General features: G+C 23.9%; 5 protein-coding genes across 5 annotated transcripts; 3 read left to right on the top strand and 2 right to left on the bottom strand.

The window, feature by feature from the left end:
- Positions 1-17: 17 nt before the first annotated feature.
- PBANKA_0305400 (conserved Plasmodium protein, unknown function) lies at positions 18-4520 on the bottom strand (the record flags this gene model as incomplete). Its single annotated transcript, XM_034566397.1, has 1 exon — positions 18-4520. One exon carries the CDS (start codon positions 4518-4520, stop codon positions 18-20), a length of 4503 nt encoding a protein of 1500 aa, XP_034419938.1.
- A 932-nt stretch (positions 4521-5452) lies between these two features.
- PBANKA_0305300 (KRR1 small subunit processome component, putative) lies at positions 5453-6349 on the top strand (the record flags this gene model as incomplete). Its single annotated transcript, XM_034566385.1, has 1 exon — positions 5453-6349. The coding sequence occupies one exon, from the start codon at positions 5453-5455 to the stop codon at positions 6347-6349; it is 897 nt and encodes a 298-aa protein (XP_034419937.1).
- A 385-nt stretch (positions 6350-6734) lies between these two features.
- Positions 6735-13293, bottom strand: PBANKA_0305200 (conserved Plasmodium protein, unknown function; the record flags this gene model as incomplete). The annotated part of the gene is made up of 16 exons (XM_034566374.1): positions 6735-9821; positions 10003-10072; positions 10158-10235; positions 10332-10563; positions 10697-10739; positions 10931-11022; positions 11123-11388; positions 11563-11636; positions 11770-11842; positions 11983-12044; positions 12177-12247; positions 12326-12394; positions 12580-12703; positions 12836-12927; positions 13046-13082; positions 13204-13293. 16 exons carry the CDS (start codon positions 13291-13293, stop codon positions 6735-6737), a joined length of 4560 nt encoding a protein of 1519 aa, XP_034419936.1.
- Positions 13294-15066: 1773 nt separating this feature from the next.
- Positions 15067-19732, top strand: PBANKA_0305100 (serine repeat antigen 1; the record flags this gene model as incomplete). The annotated part of the gene is made up of 4 exons (XM_034566363.1): positions 15067-15097; positions 15300-16958; positions 17078-17218; positions 17343-19732. 4 exons carry the CDS (start codon positions 15067-15069, stop codon positions 19730-19732), a joined length of 4221 nt encoding a protein of 1406 aa, XP_034419935.1.
- A 1541-nt stretch (positions 19733-21273) lies between these two features.
- Positions 21274-25105, top strand: PBANKA_0305000 (serine repeat antigen 2; the record flags this gene model as incomplete). The annotated part of the gene is made up of 4 exons (XM_034566352.1): positions 21274-21307; positions 21533-22507; positions 22630-22770; positions 22887-25105. 4 exons carry the CDS (start codon positions 21274-21276, stop codon positions 25103-25105), a joined length of 3369 nt encoding a protein of 1122 aa, XP_034419934.1.
- Positions 25106-25878: the final 773 nt, after the last annotated feature.

The raw sequence follows: 25878 nt of genomic DNA, 5'->3' as shown, positions 1-25878 counted from the left end.
TAAAATATGGTTGAAAGTTAATATTTATTTTTCTCTATACATAAGTCGACATTATAAAAATTAATTATAGCTTCATTCATAATTTTATACTTATCGGAATATTTTTTGAAAAAATTAGATACAAAGTTGTATATAGTATGATGTGCAAAAGAAGAATGTATTTGAGTAGTTTGCAAATTATCCAGATTTTCCAAAATGATTTTATTATAAAACAATTTTAACGCGTCAAAGGGTAGTGACGATATATTTATGTATTTATTATTATTATTGCTTAATGAGAATAATAAAAAAATAAGAAAGATGTTTCTTTTATCTAAATCATTTGGTAATATGGTTTTGCTCACATAATATAATTTTAATAAAGATTGTGTAAAAAATATTATTTTTGTTAAAATTTTGTTTTTTTTTTCAAATTCATAATTTACTACATCGATATATAACATAATTATATTCAGAATATATGTTGAAATATTTGGAACAAATAATGCTGTCAAATTTAATCTCAAAAAATTATAAAATAAAATATGACAAAAATGGTGTTTCGTTTCTTTTAACATATTTTTATTTATATTTCCTATTTTCATTTCATCTTTTCCAATTATAGACATATATAATATATTTAATTCATTTATAAAATCAAGATATATTATACTATTCATATATTTTACGTGATGTTCTACTTTGGTAAGTTTGTTGTAAAGCATTTTATTGATATATATTTTTGATAAAAAATATAAAATATTATATAATCGTGATTTTGTGTTTTTTAAAGCAACTATTATATCAATTAATTCTCTATTTGATATTACTATTTTTTTATTTGCATTATTCTTTCTTTTTATATCTATATATATTTTTTGTATTATTTTGGTTATATTTTTTAATAATTTATTTTTGATAAAATCATTGTATTTTGTTTCTTTGTTTATATATTCATGACTTTCTTCCCAATAACATATGCTGGTATGTTCGGATTTTATTTTTTTCATTTTTTCATTTTGCTGTGTCAAAGCGATGATTGGCTTGCCAGTTTTTTCATTTTTTTTTTTGTCGATTTTTTCTATTTTGTTCACATGTAAATGCTTATTTATAGTGTAGTAGAGGTTCGAAAATGTATTTAACAATATAATCATCACATTTTTATTTAATTTAATTTGTTCACAATATATAAACTTGTTAAAATAGGAAAGGGAAAAATAATTAAAATTATTTCTTATAATATAACAGTTTATATAATTTTCACAATATTCATGAAATATTTCTTTAAAATATCGAAAATTTTTTATATAATCAATATCACACATTAAGGAATTACAAGACATATATATAATATTTTCAATGATTGAATTTTTTTCATCGATTTGTATAATATAGTTTTGATTTATACTATTTTTATTATCAAAAATAAAATTGTCATTTTTTTTTATTTTATCTTTATTAACATTTGAAATGGAAACAAAATTTTCAAATATTTTTTTCATAATTTCCAAAACATATTTTTTGTTTATTTTTTTATAGTTATTTTTTATATATTGTTCATATAAATAATAAATATTGTGATTAAGTACATTTATGCTTAAAAAACAAGATATTATATGATAATAATTTTCTTCATTTAAATTATTTTTTTTTAATTTAATAAGATTTGTCAGAAAGGGTAATGATACTTCTTTTTGTTTTTCCGTAACTATATAATGACGAAAATAAATTTCATATAATATAAAATATAGATTTATAGAATATTGTAGATTTTCATTTTTCTTAGAAATATTAATATTTTGAAAAAAATTTAATTTATATTGTGAGAAATTTGAAATATTAGAATGAGGAATATTTATTTTATTTCCATTCATTTTTAGTTGTGTATCATTTAAAGAATTCGAGTTTGTTTTATGATCAAATCGTGTACTTGTATTTTTTAAATGGCCTTTTTCATTATGTTCAGTTTTAGTGGTATAGGAAAATATAAGTTTATTTACAATTTTATATATGCATTTATTTATATATAATTCAAAATGCTCTGAATCGTACTCTTCATGTTTTTGATTTAAAAATTTGAAAATACTATTTCTTGATAAAAGTTCAACATTTTCATTAATATTACCATTAACTTTAGAGTCGTGTTTGTTTAAATTGTTTATGTCTTTTGTTTTGTTTTGTATATCTGTTATTAAATTTGTGTTAATATTTTTTCTTTTTATTTGGTAATATTTTTTAAAAAAATTGAGAAGCATAAGGATTTCTGTTTCTTTAATTGTTCCTATATTTTGTTCATTGATTTTTATAAGATTTATGCATTTTTTCAACAAATTAAAATTTAATATATTTTCATTTTTGTGATAAAGATATATATTCATAAATATAAGAATGTGATGATTTCCTGGACTATTATTATTACATAGCTTTTTATCATCATTTTTAATATTTTTTTGAATTTCATCAATATAATTAAAAATTAAAATGTTAAATATATTATAAGGAAGAAATATTTTATTTATTTTATGTATATAATTTAAAACAGTTATCAATTTTGTAAGTGGTATTTGACTTTGTTCTTGAATTGAATGTAATAAACACGTACCGACATCTTTTACTAAATATAAACAATAAGTTATAGGATTATTTTCTAAATTGGATTCAGAATTTATTTCCAACAAATGTGTTGAAGTTATGATATGTTGACAATCTATTTCTTCACTAAAACAATTATTTAAAATATTTTCAAAATGTATATCATAGACACTTATTTTAGAATATGCAGATATCTGATTATAAAGCCCATTCATCAAATTGATTAACATATTAATATACAAATTGTTGAAATATATATATACACTTTGAAATGAATTCTTAAAAAATTTTGAAATTAAAAAAAATATATCTTTTTTATTTGTTACTTCATTTAATAATATTGATAAATTTATATATATACAAAAAAAACTATCAATTTCATTTTTTGATATACTAATAAAATTATTTTTATTATTTAAATAAAATATATCAAGCTTATTTATAATATTAGTAAATGCTTCTTGTAAGCATTTTTCTCCTTTTTCGTCAGATTTAAATGCTTTTGAAAATAAAATATTTTTTATTTTAAAAATTTTTATAATATTAATAATATGCGAACAACACCATAAGCTATATCCTTCATTTGTATTGAGTTCATTTTCAACATTGTCATGTAAATTATTTTCAAAATGTTCATTTTTTATTTTATCTTCATTTTCCACTTTCCTTAAATTGAAATCTTTCAATATTGTGTGCAAAATGTGATAATTTGCATTTCTATTTATAAAAAGGGAGTTATTACTAATATTTTGTTCACAATATTTTTTTAATAAATTTAAATTAGCTGACAAAAAAGATAATAACATAATTGAGTTTATTTCAAAATCTACAATTTGATTTGCTAAGGTAGATATGCTGTATAATATTTTTTGATTAGCATATTTTGGATGGTTTGATAAAAAAATAACATAGCTTTTTAAATAAAAAAATGTTTCTTCATAATATGTGTATTTTTTTTTTTTCCCTTTTTTATTGTTATATATATAATGTTCATTTTGAGGAAATAAAATATTTTTTCCTTCTAATCCATTATCTTTATTTTTTTCACAAAATTTAACATCATTTATGCTTTTTTCCAAGTTCAATTGTTTTATATCTAGGTTACGATTTTTGTCTAAATGACATTCATATAAGGATAGTTCTTTTTTTTCTTTTAAATAACTTGTCTGATTTATATATTTATTTTCATTTACTATATTATGATTTTTCTGCTTGCTAGTTTTATAATTAAAATTATTAAAATGTGAAAAAAAAGAAAAATAAAAAATATTTTTAATTAAATTTTCTGTAATTAAATTTGCTTTATTTTTATACAAATATTTTGATAAACAAATTAATAATTCATGTATATTTTTTAAACTATAAAATTTTAAATGTTCATTAGCATTATAGTGGATATAGTCAAATATATTCATAAAACAATTTTCATATATATTATTTTTTAAATTATTTTTATAGTATCCTTTTTTTATTAATATTATATAAAAAGGTAATAATAAGTTTTTATTTATATATATGTCTTTATTTCCAGGATAACTATTTACAATTTCTAATATTTCTTGAACGCAAATATTTATTTTTTTAGACTTATATGAATATAAAATAATTTCTATTTTTTTTTTCACTTGACTGTTCATATTATTTATAATACTTGTATTTTCGTATAACATATTTTTGTTTATTATACAGTTTTTTTCAACTTGTTGGTTCGTATAATTATCATTATCATTTTCATAAAATGAGTCCACATTTTTTACAAGTTCGTTCCTTTTACCATTGCTACATGTTTTATCACAAATTGTTTTGCCATTTTTAAATTTAAACACATTCGAAATATGGATACACTTTTTTAATAATAAAATATTGTCACTATTGTATAATTGTAGTTTTAATTCATTTTGAGTTCTTAAGTAATGTATATAATTTTTCAAACCTTTGATTAACTGCATTAAATTGGATGCATATATTTATGTTTCTATATTTTTGTTACAAATATGTATGTTCTTATTTCATTTCAGGAAAAAAACAAAACGCGAAACAGGATGGGGGGTTCCGAACAAGTAATCCTTTTTTTCGCATTTATATTTCCCAAATAATTAAAATCGGCATATATACTTGTTCACTTTCAATAATTAACGCATATTACTATACATGATTATGTTGGGATATATTTTTTCGCTCTCAATTTTTTTTTAATTCATCGTTTTCAACAAATGCAATCTTTTCACTATCGAAAAATAGCATAAAAATATAAATACATAAATTTTTACAAAAATAAAATTATTCTACTTTTCCTCATTTTTCTGTTCATAAAAAACGTGATCCCTATATACCAGCCCTCACTCCGCTCATATAATTTGTGGTTATGATAAAAAGGGGGATACAAAAAAAATTGTATAATATTTTATGAGAAAAAAAATATGGGGCGAAATGGAAGATTATTAAAATTCCTTTAAAGAAAAATATAATTTTTTTTTTTTTTTTTTGTAAAAAATTCGTAGATTATATAATTCGTTTTATATGGTATTTATATACAAATAAAACATTGTTTAGGTATATATTATTTGCTTAAAAATATAATTCTTTTATTTTTTTTTTACCAAAAAATGCTTTAAAAAAAATCGCATATAATAAAGTGATGTCATTTATGTTAGCTACAAATATTTAATTTGTTCGATATAAATGATTTTAAAAAAAATAAAGGAAAAGTCAGACGGAATAATACATGAATTAATATAAATTAAATAAACTAAATTAAATTAATTTGTAAAATGACCTTATTGTCGAACCACTTTACATAGCTTACCATTACGTGGTTAAGTAGGTATATATATATATATTTTTTTTTTATTTTATTTTTTTATCAACATTCTGATTTGCAATGGAAAACGGTAAGGATGAAGAAAATGTAAACAAAAATAAAAGATATAGAAAAGACAAACCTTGGGACAATGAAAATATAGACCATTGGAAAATCGAAAAATTCACAAAAGAAGATAATAAACATCATTTTTTAGAAGAATCAAGTTTTAAAATATTATTTCCTAAATATCGAGAAAAATATTTACAGCAATTTAGTACAGATATAAAAAACACATTGCATAATCATTTTATAAAATTTGAAATAAATTTAATTGAAGGATATATGACAGTTAAAACAACAAAAAAAACATTTGACCCATATATAATTATAAAAGCACGTGATATGATATCCTTGCTTTCACGTAGTGTGCCTTATAACCATGCAAAAAGAGTATTAGATGATGAAATATTTTGTGATATTATAAAAATTAGTGGTTATATAAGAAATAAAAATAAATTTATTAAAAGGAGACAAAGATTATTAGGAAGTAATGCTACTACTTTAAAAGCTCTTGAAATATTAACACAATGTTATATTTGTGTTCATGGAAAAACTGTATGTGTTATTGGAAATTTTAAATCTTTAAAAATCGTAAGAAGGATTGTTATTGATTGCATGAAAAATATTCACCCAGTTTATCATATAAAAGAATTAATTGCAAAACGAGAGTTAGAAAAAAATGATGAATTAAAAAATGAAAATTGGGAAAAATATCTTCCGAATTTTAAAAAAAGAAATGTTCAACGAAAAAAAATCAAACAAAAATTAGAAAATAAAAATGGTAAGAAAAAATCCGTTTTTCCACCTGATCAATTACCAAGAAAAATTGACATACAAATGGAAACTGGTGAATATTTTATGAACAGAAATAATAAAAAAAAAAAACAACAAAAAGAAAATCCTAAAGATGAGTAGACAGGGAAACCATACTTTAAATTTTGTACTAAAGGCGCATATTTTTGACGTCTTATATAAACTATTTTTATTTTCACAATCAATTTAATTGAAGTTTTATTTAACTATATTTTTTGTAAAATTGTATAAATTGTGCATACGATTTTTAGTTAAATTTGGGTAGAATTATTTGCTACCATTGTTTTATTGAAAATGGAAAAAGTTGACAGAAAAACAAATTAATATAAAAATAAGATACGAAAAAATTTAGATGACCATAGGTGAGGGGATGGACATTCTATAGGGCTTACCTTTGAACCTTCAGCTAAACAAAGCTTTTATTTTTTACCTCTTCATTTTGTCATTTTTTATCCCATTTTCACTTAATTTTCCATCCATTTTTGCGTCATATTTTGGCGACGTCGCCACAAATGCTTATCAAAGCATATCCATGCGACTTTTCCTCTCTTAAAAATATATTTGTAATTTTAAAAGATGAAATTAGATTTGCACCAATAGCTTTAATATGAGATTTGGCTATATACAATATATCGGATATTAAGCTCTGATAAAAAAAATCAAATTTCTTTAAATTAATATTTTCCTTAACTATATGTAAAGATATGACTCCGAAATATTTTTTAATTATAACATTTGGTAAAATATTTAAAGGGGTTATAATAATAGATGAAAATTTATGCTCAATGAAGGTATCAAATAAATGCTTATTATTTTCTAACATAATATAATTTTTTAATTCACTAAACATAAATAGATTATCATATATATTTCCCATATCATAAGATTGATTAATTTTTTTATCTCCTTTTTTTAAAAAGGCATTAAATTTATTTATCTTATTTTTTTTGGTGTCTTTTTCTTTTTGCACCCCATCTTTTAAGTGGAAAATTTCATTTTTTTTCATTTTTTTTTTTTCCTTATCTTTTTCATTCTTCTTTTTTGTTTCATTACTTTTAAACATATTTCTAATCATATCAACTATAACACAAAATGGGTATTTCACAATATTTGGAATAATATGTGTTAATAAATTAGAATTATTATTTTTTTTTTTTTTTTTGTAACTAGCTAAAATAAGACCACGATGTGGTAACTCCTTTTTTGTTAATTCATTTCTTATATAACTAGCTTTATCATCTCTTTCTGAAGAAAAAAAATTATCAAAATTAAAAAAAAACTCTGATCGTTCCATATAATAATTTTCCAAATGGTTGAAAAAATGTTTTAATAAATTTTCTTGCATTGATTGATCCAAATTTTTTAATTCAAAATGTATTGCCTTATTATTTTTAACTTTTATTAAATGCCCAGTTAGCATTATTTCTAATACATCACATGCTATGAAAGAAAAGTGTAATCGAATACTGCAAATACAACAAGGATATAAGTTATGAACAAATGTATAGAATATAAATATGTTGTACAAATCGTTAAAAGCTTTATTTATTTTTTCATATATTACATCCACTTCATCATTATTTTCTCCAAATAAATTAATTCTTTTAATTAAATAAATATAACTTTTTGATAAATTATTTAAATATGTATTTTTACTTCTATTTTTTCTCTTTTTTTCTTTTTTTTTTTCTCTTTTTTGTTCCCTATATATAGTTTTTTTAATTATAGAATTATGATCATATATTATATTATAATAATTTTCTTTATCTGTCGTATACGATAATAATTGTTTACCGTCTTGATAAAATAGTGAGCAATTCCGGTTTTCTTCATCTATATAATTTATTTTATTTTTTACCAAATCATTTTTTTGTTCATTCTCCATTTTTGGATTAGGCAATATAAGATGACATTCTCCAATACTATCTTCACCATCATCTACATGTTCATTTTTCAATAATTTATTATAATATTCATAATTTTGTATGTATTCCATTTGTGTGTTTTGAATATTTTTGTTTGTCTTTTTTGGAGATTTCAATAATTTTGAATCAGATAAATATTCACTATTCGATATAGCATTGTTGTATTGTTCATTTTCATTTCGCCAATTTATTTGTTCATAGAATGTTTCAAATTTTATACTTGGCAAAAAATCCAAAGTACAAATATAAAAAAAGTACTTTGAATAATTTGTCATTATTTCTTTTTTATATTCATCATATAAGGCAATATTATTTTCACTATTTTCAGGAAGTGATAAAATTGTATTTTTTTTTAATAATATATCATTTGGATATTTTTCATCATCTAATATTTTATTTTTATTTTCTTCTACTATTTCATATTTATTCATTTTATCTAGTTCGTTGTTATTGCTATTTTTTTTATTATTTTCACATTTTGTTGTATTATTATCTATGTCTATAGAAATAGGTATTTTTATTTTTATTTGTTCATCGAAAAATGTTTTATCATATTTGTGTTTTTCTTTCATACTTTCTTTTTTTACACAATTTTGTTTCTTTTCTGTATAGTTCGTTTTTTCTGTCTCTTTTTTGTCCTTTATATTTTCTAACATATTTTTTATAGGTACTTCATTTTTTTTTGCAGGGGTAGCTATATCATATCGCTTATTAAGAAGGTAACTTTTAATATCTAAATTAAAAACATAATTATATAATGCAATACTATCTTCATATATATTTAATAATGTTATATTATCTAGATGATCCTCTACTTCGTATATATAACCTTTATTTTGTATTCTTCTTGCTTTTTTTTTTTCTTTTTTTTTTTTAATTCTTTTTCTTTCTTTAATACCTAATTTTGTATAATTATCAATATGATTAATATTTTTTTTTCTATAAAATTGATCACCTCCATTTATGTTATCACTATAGTTATCCTCATTTAGCAGTTCTTTTTCTTCTTTTAAATATATTTCTTTCAATCTAAAATAATTATCATTCTTAATTGTCTTATTTACATCTTGACAGTAAAAATGGGGTTCTTTAATTCGTAATGCATTTTCGTTAAAATCAGTCTTTGAATATTTATATGAAATTTTTTTATTATCAACATTTATAATATCAGAATTAAGTACATTCATAAAGTTTTGTTTAAATGGTTTGTCGATTTCTCCTTTACTATTATTTTCGTCCTTTTTGTAATTATTTTCATAATTTTTGTAATTGTTTTCATCCTTTTTGTAGTCATTTTCAATGTTATATATAATATCTCCATTAATAAAAACAGGCGAAACCAAACTTTTATTTTTACTAAAAAAAGATCTATAATTTATGTTGTCATATATAATTTTTAATTCATCAGCATTTACACATTTATTACGTATATAAAAATTGTCCTTATAATTTGATTTTATTAAAAATTTATTTTCATAATATATTCCATATGTACACATCCCAGTTCCATAACAATATCCAAATAAATAATTATTATTAAAACACAATTTTAGGTTGTAATCAAAAATACTATTAAACCCGTTAACGAGTAATTTGCATATGATCTGTTTGTGCAGATTCAGTTCCAGGAAGGGAAGAATTTCGCTGATCTGGATAAACCCGAATAAAAAGGGAAGAAGTTAAAAATCATTAGAAAAGGAAATAACAAAATGAAACTCAGGATCAGTATGAATATTATTAAACTTATTCCCATTTTATGAGCATGAAAAATATGTTTTTTATGATTATTTACCGCATTTTAGAAAATTATATTTTGTCTAATTTCCTTACCTCTGATGCGAGATTTTCCCCATGATTCTTTTTCAATGGATAAACGACAAAAGCCGAAATTAAGAACCCGCTAAAAATGTAAGAACACAATAAAAGTGTGTACATAATCCATATTATTTGAATAGAAATGACATCTGAAAATATGAATGACTTACTTCCCTATGACGGCTAAATTTTTGGGGGCATTGGATGAAGAAATAAGAATTTTAGGTACAGATGCATCATTGCATATTCTGTTAATAAAAAAAGAGGATGAAAAATAAGGTCAAAATATAGAAATGTGTATATGTAATTCTGTTTTTTATTGCTATTTTATTTTTTCAACTCACCTGCAAAATATATTGCTATTTTCTATTTCCTTCGAAGCATAATGCAAATATATGCAACTACTATTTTTTCTTGAGTTTTCTGATTCATCTTTTTGTGAATGCTTATTTTGTTCGTTATGCGAGAATGCGATAATTTTGTCATCGTAAAAAAACGAAGGTAATACATTTATGGCAGTACCATAACAAAAAAGGACAATGACATCATTGAAAATATAAGCATCTTCTTTATAACCTGGTGAAAATGTCATTATAAGTCTTGCATTATTGGTTGTGTAGGTTGCTTCATGTAAATGGAATAAACATTAATAAAAGAATTTCGAACAATCTCACAAATAAATATATGTATTGGACTATTTTTATATTACCCAAAATGACATTGCACGAAAGAAATGTCGCATTTGATTTGAGCTATATGGAAAAAAGGTTAAGGGTGTTGCAAGTGGTTAAGAGATCAACATAAATAGTTTTATAAATTAAAATTTATTTTTTGAGATATTCACTTTGGAATAAACTCAATTTAAAGAGAAAAAGATAGATATATTGGTAATACTTTCTTTATTTTCTCTTTTCTTTATTTTTTTTATTTTTTTGAAATTTACCTCATCTCTAATTTCGAGAAGCCATTCATCTCTATGCTGCTCTGTAAGCCTTGGGTGCAAAACCTTAACTGATTTTGATGCCACTAAACCTCCTAAAAATTGCGAAAAAATAATTCAGACAAATTTATATGTTGTAAGTAAAGTAGGAATGCATATCCAACTTCGTTGTAATAACAAAAAAAAAATATGTACCATATTGGTATTTTATATTTTTCGGAAGTGAATCAACAGTAAGCAGAATGACATCCACAAAATTATAGGATGTTGAATTAGGATGGATTGTATTTCTTCTATTAAATTTAATTTCTTTATATTTTTCAGGAATATTTTTCAAAAATATTTCGTTATTTCTCAAAATGTTTTTTATGTTATTATTTTCTGAAATGTTAATATAATTAAGGTTATTAAATCCTTTCACTCCCAGTTTTACAACTGTCCCTATAATACGGATACAAATTCTACCCCAAAAAAAAGCAAAAATAAAAAATGAGAATATAACTAAGGTAAATAATACCAAACAAAATTGCCATGTTATACAGGGTGCATATGCTTCCTTCAGATCCCTTTTAAACTCCATTAAATGAAAAAATTATTATAAATATATATGCATATACAAAGATACAAGTGCCTACTTGTTTGTTGTACTTCCTTCCAAATTTAAATGCTCACGATAGCCTAAAATTGCATTTCCCCCTAATATTTTAGCCTGCACACACACACAAAAAAAAAAAAAAATTGTCTAGCGAATTGTTAATTTTTTTTTTCTCCAAATAGAAATATAGCTAGCTCGATATATATCCAAATGGGATAATAAAGTACTTAAAATTGATTTTTTTTACCTTTTTTCCAACATATTTTCTAACTTCCATGAATGAATTTTGTATAACGTCACATCGGGCTTCATTGGAATTTCTGTGATAAGAAAAAAAAACGATAAAAATGGAAAAATAAGTAAATATAATAAAGATAAAGAATTGTATTCCTATAATGGATTACTATTTTATGGACATATTTTTTAACACACTATATTTTCATAATTTAATTTAACAAACCTGCTTGATCTAATAAAATCCTTCCAATCATATTCAGGATCATTAACTATTTTAAGTTCATGCTAAATGGAGAAAAATAAATTAAAGACATTTGATATTATTTTTAAATTCAGACATATTTTTTGACACCAACTTATATTAAAAAAATATATGTAAAGTGGAAAATATACATTTATCATTTCTTCTGATCTTACTGCAAAGCCTATTATTTCCTCGATGTAATAGGGGGACCCTTTTGGAAAGGAAGTTGTACCAAGAAGAAGAACTAAAAAAAAGTGGAATATATTATTATGAAAGTAAAAAAACAACTAAATTATATATAAATTAGATATATTTATTTTACCTGCACTATTATCATTATATGGATTTTTTTCTTCAAAGAATTCCCATTTTATAGTACAGTATAATTCACCTAAATATTAATGAGAACATATAAATTTGATAAGAATAAAAGAAAAGGAAAATAAAAAGTGTGTTTTGAAAAATGAAGTAAATTCCTTTACATGGGAAAATGATTTGCACTCTTTGATAAGTATATCGCAAAATTGTTCATATATCTCGATTTTTTATCACATTTATGTATTATTTTTTTTAAACCTTTAATTCCTTCCAATGAATCATATAGGGGAAACCATCCTTCCAACTTTAGATTATCATGGAAATAAAAAAAACTGAAATCTATTTGGATGTATCCACTGTTTATATCTTCAGCATCATCTATCTGAAAAGTTAAAAATGTATTTATGCTCTATGATAATTGTTAAGTTTATATTTATTGTAATCATTCCATAAGGCTAATGTATTTGTATATGCCTCAATTCCATGGACGCTATATTTTTCTGAAGTAGAATACCGCTATCTTAAGTGGACAAGTTTGTAATTCTGAATCATCAGATATTTCGAGTCTGAACGACAAGTTCAAATCATTCGATGTTTTACTAATATCTAAATAATTTCGAAAAAAAAAATATTAATACACACAATAAATGATCGTATATGTTATTTATTATTTGTAGTGATATATATATGTATACATTTGGAATAATAGACAAAATTTTCTTACTAAATTTAGTCCTTTGTTTTGTTTCCCCTAATGTTACCTATGAAAAAATGTATACAAATAAATAGCATAGTAGTTACATATATTTGACGATATAACTTTTGACATTTTTCTCTATCCTCAATGCAGGATGTGTTAACTCATTTTTATTGCTTGACTACCTCAAGGTATTTAAAAGAATCTATTTCATATTTTTCAAAGGCATTGATATTTCTAATACCCGAAATTCGTACTTTAATAATACAAGGCATTTTATATCAGTTACATAGTGTGCTTATTTTTACTATATAATTTTGAAATAATTGTATGAGAAAATAAATAAAAAATGAATAAAAGCAGGATAAAAAAAAGAAAAGTTAAAAAAAAGAGAAAAAAAAGAGAAAACAAATGGAATAAAATAATAAAGCCTAAAGGGTCATCTTGTCATATTAAGCTCTGTGTAATATATTATACCAACAAAATTCATTATTTTTATTTTATTTTTTTTGCAATAAAGTTACACAAATAAATTGTTTAAAAGGGAGCAAAGACAAAGAGCTGAAAAAAAATAAATAAATGATTGCATATTCATATAACAAATGAAGTAGCATTTATACTAATTCTACAGAGGAATCTAATATAGTAAAATAATTGTTGTGTGCGAAAAAAAAGCAAAAAAAAAAATAATAATTTTAAAATAATGAACAATCCATAATAAATATAGAAGAAATTAATAAAGTGAAAATAATTTATAAGTCTAGAGATTATACATTAAAATTTTAAGATAATGTTTAATTCAAGTGGAAAAAAATAGTTTCACATATAGTATTATAAACATCATTTAATATATTCTTGTATCAGTGTTCAAAAAAGAAAGAGAGAAATATACCTTATATGTTTAATTATATCCTTCATTTGTAATTTGAAAATTGCTTTCAATTAATTAGTTATAGAAAATATGAACAAAATGGATGACAAAATATATGCATATAATTTTGAAGTCTTTACACAAACTAAGGAAATGTAAAAGTAAATCTTTGATAGCAAAACATTTATCCTGTATTATTTCCCTAATATATATATGTGCCCGAAAAATATATAATGTTGTGAGAATGAGAAAAAAAACATTATTTACAATTTTTAACATGACCTAATTTATAATTATATAATCCTTATGACAAATATTTCATTAAATTTTTAGTAAAATGATGAGAATTAAGAACCTTAAGAATTTTTGAAAGAATTAATCATCCAATGTTATGTTAGTGTATCATTTATGTATTGCTTATTTTTATCATAATTGTTATTTTCTTATATAATAACAATTTTTGTTCAAAAAAATTGTAAGTACTTATTCACTAATAATATATGCTCAAAATAAAAATTGTCAATTTTTTTTTTTTCAACTAAATTTGTGTGTGCATATAATTAATTCTAAGAGAAACAAATCATTAATGTTTTGTAAGATAATATTTTTTTTAAATGAACAGTGTGTATATTATTAATAAAAGCTGAGTCTAGAAAAAATAAAATAAAATAATTCGTGGAAAATTATGAGAATATGCATAATTTACAAAAAATATAATAATTTAATGTAACAAATTTGTTATACAAGACAAAATAGTTTCGAGAAAAAATATATACATATGTATTCGAATTTGGACTTAATCTAAAATACTTTTAAAATGCACATATGAGTTTATTAAAAGAAACGGTACAAGTTAATGCACTTTTTATTTACGAAAAATAGATACATTTTTCGTTTCGGTTGTGAAATATTTTATATACTTGTTTTTTTAAGTAAATGTTTATTTATTTATTTATTTATTTTTATTTTATTTTTATTATAATCTGTATATTTTTGTATTTTTATATTTATTATATATATTACATACATCTTCCTTTTAGCATTCCAAATATGGAAACTTTGTATATTCCTTTTTAAATGAATATATTTTTTATAATTAATTTAAAAACGGAATAAATAAAAATGAAAAAAAAATATATATATTAACAAGTTCCAGTTTAATATTATACTTGTAAAAATGCGTCGTCTTTCCATTCTTTTTATATTATGTAAGAAAATAAAAAAATGAATATCATAAAATGAATAATAGTGTGTGTACCTTTTTATCGATTACTACACACAAAAAAAAATTTATTTGGAGAATAAGGAAATTGCTTCTTGGTGTTCAAATTTATACTCACTAAAATAAAATTACATATATATAATACACATTACTTTTTTACATAATTTGTTTTAATGGAATTTGCACAGACGCTTTATTAATTCGAAATTATGGCCTTGGCGTAAATGGTGAAGGCGATACTTCAAGTGATGTTCCTACTTCAGATGGTACTGGAGGCGATACATCTGGAAAAGAAAATGTTGAATTACCTAGCCCCGTGCCAGGTCCTGAACCAGGTACTGCAGGACCAGCTGGCCCTCAAGTAGCTGAACCTAAAGTTGATACTCAATCAGTAGAAGGTTCTCAACTAGCGACATCTCCACCTACTGGAAATGGAACAAAGTCTGTTGAAAATCCCACTGAAATTAGTGGAACTGGACACGATGGTGGATCTGATCAAACTAAACAAGCAGAAACTTCACTTGGTAAATCTAACGAAGAAACCATTACACAAAATCCTCCTCGACAAGAAACCGCTGATCAAAATAACCCTGCACAAGAACCTGGATCAAAGGGTCCCATACCATCACCCCCTTCAACAGGTGAATTAACAGAAACTGGCTCTGAAATAAAAACTTCTGAACTAGGTATTGTTGGATCAGGTGGATCCCCACAAGAATCAGCTAAATCAGATCAATCAGATCAATCAGCTAAATCAGATCAATCAAATACTTCTACATTAACTGGTTCTCAACCTAACACCGATAATCAAACAACTCATACAAAAGGAGAAACTGGATCATCAAATTCCGTACAATCAAACTCTGAACTAGGTGGCTCATCAGCAACTGAACCTAAAATAACAAGTCCTGAATCAAGCGTCACTGTATCAAATGGATCTTCATCAGGACCAACTAAACCAAATGATTCTACACCAACATCTCCTGCACCGAGCAACTCTGATAAAGGTAGTGATGTACCAGAAATCAAGAAATCCGTTGATACAGAAGGCAAAGGAAGTAAGCCAGATAGCAAACCTGATGCTTCCAATCCCCAAACCGAACAAAGTGATAATGCACATGGGACAGACAGTACATTAGAATCTAGTATCGAGGGAACAGGTAATACTTCATTAAAAGATTCCAAACAAATATCCAAAGACGCCGAAAAAACCAAAAAGGTGGTTGAAGGTACGGGAGAACTGGAAAAACCAACCATATCTGATTCCGGATCAGAATCTGATAAAGCAGAAGTAATTGAGGGTCAAAAAACATCTGAAATTCAAGTACCTAGTTCAGAACAAAATAATACACATACATCTGATCTTAAGACTGATCCACATAGTCCAACTTTACCCCCTTCTGCGGATAATCCAGTTTCGACAGATCAAAACTCTGGAAGTACCCTTGAACTCCCACAAAGCGATAGTCCATCTGAAGAACAATTACCAGATAGTATTCGAATAATACCTATTCAAAATTTTGATATAAAATCGGCCATGTTAAGGAATTATAAAGGATTAAAAATTACAGGTCAATGTAATTCAAACTTTGTTATATTTTTCGTACCCTATATATATATTGAGGTTGATACAAAATTAAATCAAATTTCTATAATTTCTACGAAAAAAAAAGTTAATGGCACAACTGAAGGCGTTCCAACACAATCAATAGATTTCAAATCTGAAGGTGATACTTTACAAAATCAATGTGGAGATAATAAAACTTTCAAAATAGTAGTTTATCTTGATAGTGGTGTACTTTATGTTAAATGGAAAGTATATGATTCATCTACAGAAACCGAACCAAGTAATTAAAAAAAAATATATATTATTTTTTTAAGTGTACAGTATAAAAATATGAATATTATTTATTTTCTTATTTTATATGATATTCGTTCATATTTTATTTTTTTTACAATTTTACAGATACAAATGTTGATGTAAGAAAATACCAATTAAAAAATTTAGAAACTCCAATAACATCTATTCAAGTACATACTGTTAAAAGAACCTTAAAAAATGTTACCCTTGAAAGTAAAAATTATACGATAAATGATAATCTACCAGGTATGAAATTCTAGTTAAATAAATAAAACAGTCAAAATGATATTATCGTCTTTGGTATATTTTTGTTTATATTTCATTTTTTTTAATTTTTACTATTATATATTTATTTTTTTTATAATTTCAGAAAAATGCGAGGCAATAGCTAGCGATTGTTTCTTACACGGAAATGTAGACATTGAAAAATGTTACAAATGTGCATTGCTATATCGAAAGAACCCATTAACAGATGAATGTTATAATTATTTATCAAATGATTATAAAAAATTACTAAATACAGAAGTAGTTACTGCTCAAAGTGAAGATGAAATTAATTATGAACTTATGGGACATATTGATAATATATTAGAAGGTATATATAATATTGATGAAAATAATAATAATAAAGAATTAAAAAAATATGAAGAGTTAAATGATGAAATAAAAAAAGATATATTATTATATTGTAAAGAATTAAAAGAATCAGATGTAAGTGGAACATTAGAAGAATTTGTTTTAGGTGATGTTGAAGATATATTTTATAATTTAACAAAATTGATAACTAATAATACGGAAATTTCTATTTCAAAATTAAAAAATAAATTAATGAATCCAGCTATTTGTTTAAAAGATGTAAATCAATGGGGAGAGAAAAAAAAAGGACTAGTATTACCTGAATTGATTTCAAAAGATTTTGAAAATTTAAATGGCAAAAATAAAAATGATGATACTACAATGAATCATGAATCTGATAAAAAATTACAAGAAGGTTTTGATGGAGTTATAGATTTACCTTTACCACATGAGAATGAATTTGCAGGGTATACTACAATAGAAGATCTTCAATATTGCAATGATGAATATTGTGACAGATTAAAAGATAATAATAGTTGTATATCTAAAATAGATGTAGAAGAACAAGGAAATTGTGCTACATCATGGTTATTTGCATCTAAATTTCATTTAGATACTATTGGTTGCATGAAAGGACATGAAAATTTTAGTGCATCTGCTTTATATGTAGTTAATTGCTCTAAAAAAGATTCTAAAGATAAATGTTTAATTGGTTCAAACCCATTAGAATTCCTTAATATAATTGATGAAAACAAATTTTTACCAACTACATCTAATTTACCATATTCGTATAAAAAAGTTGGAGAGGAATGCCCCAAAACTATGGATAATTGGACCAACTTATGGAAAGATGTAAAATTATTAAAATATGAAAATAATGATAAATCATTAAATGCTAATGGTTATATATCATATCAAAGTGAGGATTTTAAAGATAATTTTAGTGAATATATTAATTTAATAAAACAAGAAATTCAAAATAAAGGTTCTGTTATGGCTTATGTTAACTCAAAATATATAACTTCTTATGATTTTAATGGAAGTAAAGTACATAAATTATGTGGATCTGTTACTCCAGATATGATAGTAAATATAATTGGATATGGAAAGTATATTAATGAAAATAATGAAGTTAAATCATATTGGATAGTTAGAAATAGCTGGGGTAAACACTGGGCAGATGAAGGAAACTTTAAAGTTGATATAGAAACTCCAGAAAATTGTAAACATAATTTTATTCATACATTTGCTACATTTAATATTTATATTCCTTTTGTTAAAAAAAGTATTCAAAGTGAATCAGAAATTAATCTTTATTATTCAAAAATATCTCCTGATTTTTACAATAATTTGTACTTCAAAAATTTAGATGCAGCCGACACAAGTGAAGATTCTATTATTGAAGGACAAGATGAACCTGCCTCAATTTCTACACAAGAAGAAACACATCAACCAACTGGAGAAGGAAACCAAGAAGAATCAAAATTACCCGAAGAAAAAACACCAAAAGAAGTTGGTAGATCAGAAATACCATCAACAGGCACGCAAGAAAAATCTCAAGAATTAGAACAACAGCCACAGCCACAGCCACAGCCACAACCACAGTCACAACCAGAACCACAAGCAAAAGTGGAAGGACAAGGCCAAGTGGTGGAACAAGCACAGGGACAAGTGCAGGAACGAGAACAACCCAATGGTGGTAAACAAGTATCTGGCACAGAAACTACAAAAAATGTAACTGGACAAGAAGAAACACAAGTAAATAGCACTGGAGCTGAATCTAGCAAAGCAAAAGCGCCATCGACATCTGTTAATTCTTCTGAACAACAAACGGGTAAAGTTACTGAACAACAACCTGCTCAACAAACTTGTCAACAACCTGCTCGAGCACAAATCCCAAATTTTATACCCCAATTACAAGTGGGTATAAGACTAGAATTTATGCATATATTAAAACAAATAAAGAATGGTAAAGTAAAAATGAATTTAGTTAAATATGGAAGTGAGTTAAGTATGATTGATGATCGTATTTGTTCAAGAGTTTATGCTATCAATCCTGAAAAAAAAAATGAATGTGAGCAATTTTGTGCTGCGAAATGGAGTATATGCCAATTTGATATTTCACCAGGATATTGTTTAGCTAAATTGTACAATTCAGACGATTGCTACTTTTGTTATGTGTAATGATTTTAAGAAATGCTTATGAAATTTATGATAATATATTTTCTTTTTTATTATTTTTTTTCTCGCAATTTTTTTCTTATAATTGTATGTTTTTAATTTTTAAGTTAATAATATTTTTTTAAATCACACGATGTGATTTATTTTTTATATAAATCATGGTGTTTAAACTTTAGAACTAATGCATTAATAATAAGTTATATAAATATAAAAAATAAAAATGTGTTGATAAACTTATTACATATTATAGTTGGCAAAGGGGAATATATCGTATCATTATAATTTCAGTAAAATTTTACATTTTTTTTTTAACATTATAAATATGTATTAATTTATTTAAAGTACAATTGTAATAATTTTACAAGAATTTTAAAATGCTGGTCTTGCATCTTAATATTTAAAAAAAGGAGACATATTTCGAATTATAATTGCATAGTTGTATTTGCATACATATATTTATGAGTATTTTTCACGTTTAATTATTATGTTCTATTTAAACCTTTTTATTTTTATGTTAACAGTTTTTTATTGTATTTACTAGGAATTGAACAATTTAAAAGTAAAAACCCCAAAACATAAAATTTACAATATACAACCATTAGTTTATCCAAAATAATAAAATAACTATTATAAATAACTGAATATTATACTAGCCTAATATATATACATATATTTTATTAAGTTGTTATTTTCAACAAAATTTGTATTATTTTTTTATTCCTTATTTTTAGAGGAAAGACCGATGGTATTATAATGACGTATTAGTATTATTTGCTAGGATATATATGTGTGTACAAATCACTGAAACATTTTTTTGTGTATTTCCTTTTATATTATTATTAAATTAGGCATACAATATGTATTATATGCTTTTATTCATAATTAACATATTTAGTGCACTATGGTTTAAGTTGTAAAAATTCGAACCGTTTTTAGGTCGATACGTTCTGTGCTGTTTTTTACACCAAGTGCCATAATAATCCTAAACAAATTGTATAATTCTTTTCTTATATATTTATAAACATATAATTTTAGACTGACATGGGCACAAAAATATGTTTTTTTTTTATTTCTTTTTTTTTAGAGAAGTTATGATATATTTACCCATGATAGATTATTACGACCTATTAGGATTATATATGTGTGTAAAATAAACGAAATATCTTTTTTTTGTTATATTTTCTTTTATATAATTGTTAAATTGGACAGAAATATAAATGTGTGTATTAATATTTTTTTATTTTAACGCACATTGCTTTTTTATGGAAATATTTGAATCATTTTTTGTCAAAAAAATACACTTTTTTTTTAAAATGAATATTTAAAAATAAATAAATAAATAAATAAATATACGCTTATTTTCACATTTTCCAAAAAATAATGTAAATAATTTAAGGAAAATAATAAATATTATAAGATATTGTGAGAACCACAAGTAATTACCCTAACAATTTAGTTTATGTTACCAAAAATAAGATAAAGAAAAACAAAATAAAGGGAAAATATATAAATAACTATATTTTATTTTTATTTTATATAACACAATGAAGACATACATCCCCTTAATTTTCTTATTATGTAAGTAAAATAATTGATATCATAATAATTATAAAAGCTAGCTAACTAATGGTTGTATTATTATTATTATGTTTTTATTTTCTGTCATTTACTCATTTCATAAAAATATATGACATTGTATTCATATTACATAACTTAGTATTTTGTTCGTCAAACAATATATGGGTATATATTTTTTTTAAATGGATGTTCGCCATATATGTAATTATTTTTTATATTATTCAGACGCTATGCTGGGGAATGACATAATAAATTGTCGCCCAGTTCCAGAACCTTTTGGAAGTGAGGTCACTACTAGTGGTACTACTGGTGGATCTCAGAAAGAAACAACGAGTACAACAGGTAAAAACACATCAGAATTAGAATCTAAAAAAGATAATCCTTCTGAAAAATCTCAAGATCCTTCTACACCTTCATCTAATACAGCCACATTACCTGGTTCTCCTGGCACTTCTGGAACTCCTAATCCCTCTGATTCTTCTGATTCTTCTGATTCTTCAGATTCTTCGGATTCCTCGGATTCCTCGGATTCTTCGGATTCTTCGGATTCTTCAGATTCTTCGGATTCTTCAGATTCTTCTGGGACCACTAGTGAAACACCAGGTACCCCTACTGGAACAGAACGTTCCCTTTCACCACAACCTCAAAATTCACAACCTCAAAATTCACAAACTCAAGATTCACAAACTCAAGATTCACAAACTCAACAACAATCACAAAGAAGTGAAGCCACAACAGGATCAGATTCATCCAAGAATGCAACTGAAGAACCCCAAAGTGACGATGCAAGTATATCTTCGAATGAAACAAATGTAGTGAATAATTCAGTGATAAAACCTAGAATTGTACATAAGGGAACAGTCGAATCTGCTTTATTAAAAAATTATAAGGGTGTAAAAGTCACAGGCTTATGTGGTGATGAAGTTGGTATATTTTTAGAACCACATATTTATATTAATGTAGAATCTAAAATTAACAATATAGAATTATCAGCAAAATTTCCAAGCATACATGGTCAATACATTACAATTTTTTCTGAAGAATCACCATTGAAAAACAAATGTCATGAAAATGACGACCATCTTTATTATAAAATATTAGTATATCTTGAAGGAGATATATTAACAATTAAATGGACAACTTTTTCAATTAATCCAGAAACGAACAAATGTGAATTATGCACTAATCGCAATAATGAAAGTAAGAACCTAATAAAAAATATATAATTTGATAAATGTGATATGAAATTGTTTATATATATACATTTTTATTTTCTTAAATTATTTTATTGACTTATAATTATTTAAATTTATTTTTTATAGATACAAATGTAGATGTAAAGAAATTTAGAATACCTAAATTAGAAACACCATTTACAACAATTCAAATACATTCTTTATTAACTAAAGAAAATAAAATTGTAGTTAAGACTAAAGATTATTCATTAATAGATGATATACCAAGTAAGTATATTTTATTTGAGGCATAATATTTTAAAAAAATAAAAAGAAAAACAGCAATTATATATATATATATATTTTTATATTTTTTTTTATATTTTTTTTTATTTTTTTTGTAGAAAAATGTGACATAATAGCGACTAAATGTTTCTTAAGTGGAAAAACTGATATAGAACCATGCTATACATGCAATTTATTAACAGAAAATATTCCAAGAAATGATGAATGCTATAATTATTCTTCTCCTTTAGTTAAAGAATATAATCAGATATTAACAATTGGACAAAGTGATGAAGATAATATAGAAAATCAAAATTTATCACTTGTTGATTCTATTAATAATATATTAAATGATATATATATAATCGATGAACAAAATAATAAAATTTTAATAGATGTAGAAGATTTAAATACAAACTTAAAAAAAGAATTAACATATTATTGCCAAATACTAAGTGAAGTAGATACTAGTGGAACTTTAGATATTTATAAAATTGGAAACAGTGTTGAAATATTCAACAATTTAATAAGATTATTAAAAAATCATCAAAATGAAAACAGATTATATATTATTAATAAATTAAAAAATCCAGCCATATGTATGAAACATGTAGAACAATGGGTTGCTAACAGAAAAGGTTTGAAATTACCAATAATATTGGATGATGCTGAAACTGAAAACAAAAATTTAGAAGAATTAAACAATACAAATAGTACTATCAATTATGAAGAAGGGCTTGACGGTATTATAGATTTAACTAAAACAATAGATGACGAGCCAGTTAGCCCTTTAGGTTTATTAGCTAATAAATTAGATGCATTTTGTAACAATGAATTTTGTGATAGATTAAAAGATAAGACTAGCTGTGTATCTAAGATAGATGTAGAAGAACAAGGAAATTGTGCTACATCTTGGATATTTGCATCTAAATATCACTTAGAAACTGCTATTTGTATGAAAGGACATGATAATTTTAATACATCTGCTTTATATGTAGCTAACTGCTCTAAAAAAGATCCTAAAGATAAATGTTTATCTGGTTCAAACCCATTAGAATTTTTAGATATCTTACAAGCTAATAATTATTTACCAACTGAATCCAATTATCCATACAACTATAAGCATGTTGGTGATTCATGCCCCGAAACTAACCAAACATGGGTTAATTTATTTGATAAACTAAAATTAGAAAACTCAAACGATGGTAACAATTCAATTATTAAAGGATATACATCATATGAATCTAAAGATTATAAATCTAATATGAATGAATTTGTTGGCATTATTAAAAATAAAATAAAAAAATTAGGATCAGTTATAGCTTATGCTAAATTTAATGATTTTATGGGTTATGATTTTAATGGAAATAAAGTACATAAATTATGTGGATCTGGTACTCCAGATATGATAGTAAATATAATTGGATATGGAAAGTATATTAATGAAAATAATGAAGTTAAATCATATTGGATAGTTAGAAATAGCTGGGGTAAACACTGGGCAGATGAAGGAAACTTTAAAGTTGATATAGAAACTCCAGAAAATTGTGAACATAATTTTATTCATACTGCACTTGTTTTCGATTTTGATTTACCACCTGCTCAAAAAAACAACAATGATGCTTCCATTTACAATTATTATTTAAAGAACTCTCCAAATTTTTACAAAAACCTTTACTACAATCATGTCAGCAAAACGAACGCAGAAACAGCCATATTTGGCCAAGATGAAACAGTACAATTATCCAATGCTGCTGGCGGTGGATCAAATCAAGTTGCAACAACAATTAATACGGTTACTAGTCAACTTGCATCAGGCGCAACAACACAAATAAATCAACCCTCAACTACCACACAAGGTCAAGCCCCACAAAGCCAAACATGCCCAAGTTCAGCTGTCACACCAAGTCAAACACCTTCAGGTTCATCTTCCGGATCAGGGCCAACACCTTCAGGTGGAAATAACACATCACATCAAAATAATCCAGGTCAATCTGGCGCATCAGTACAACCCAATCCATCTACAACCGTTGAAACTCCAGAAAATGGTGGGGGTTCAACTGAGAGACAAACCAATAGTACTCAAAATACAGAAATTTTCCATGTTTTAAAAGTTATTAGAAAAAAAAAAGTTCAAACAAGTTTAATTAAGTATAATACATATGATGAAGTAGAAGAACATTCATGCTCAAGAGCCATGAGCACAGATTCATCAAAAAAAGAAAAATGTGTTACATTTTGTTCAAACAATTGGGATTCTTGCTCTTTTAATTTATACCCAGGATATTGTTTAAATAAATTAAAAGGTGATAATGAATGTAACTTTTGCGCTGTATAAAATTTGCATAAATATTTAAGTGTATAATATTTACACTAATATATTATATACGTATGTGCAATTAATATGGCGATATGAAAAGGTATTGGTTTTTTTTTAATAGTTAGTAAATATTTTTCTAGAATTGTGATATTATTTAAAAAAAATTGCATATTTTATTAACAGACTGTATAAATTTTGCGTATATATAATGTTTATTGTGTTTTTAATGTATTATATGATTTTTTAACAATAAACTTTGCAAAATAGTGAATGCATACTATTTTAGGCATTTAATTAGAACGTTAATTATAAATTTAAAAAAATATTTCGTATGTTTTTAATTTATCATCTTTGAAAAAATCAAAATATACTGATTGAATTTTAAGAAAATAATAAAATGGTAATAAAAGCATGCCCCCAATCTCAAATAACTTTACATAATTTTTATTTTTTAACTTATTATGAGTTTATATTTATTCTTAAATCATTATGATCAAAATATTAGTTACATTGATTTATTTACATTGTACTATAACAAGTTTATTGTTACACAACTAAGGAGAAAAAACATATTATTATTATTATTATTATTTTATTATCATTATTTATTACATTATTTTATTACTATTATTATTTATAAAGACAAAACAAAATAAAAATTATAATTTCATTGATGAAGCAATAATAACATATTTGTAAGATTGAAATTTTTTTGTTTTTTTTTTTTATTTTCCATTAATTTTACAAAAAAAATTATTGAATATGTTATAAATAAAAATTATTATTTGTTT

This window comes from Plasmodium berghei (assembly GCF_900002375.2).
Source record: "Plasmodium berghei ANKA genome assembly, chromosome: 3".
Lineage (NCBI taxonomy): Eukaryota > Apicomplexa > Aconoidasida > Haemosporida > Plasmodiidae > Plasmodium > Plasmodium berghei.
The sequence above is the reverse complement of the archived record's forward strand: the minus strand, read 5'-3'. Positions and strand labels throughout refer to the sequence as shown.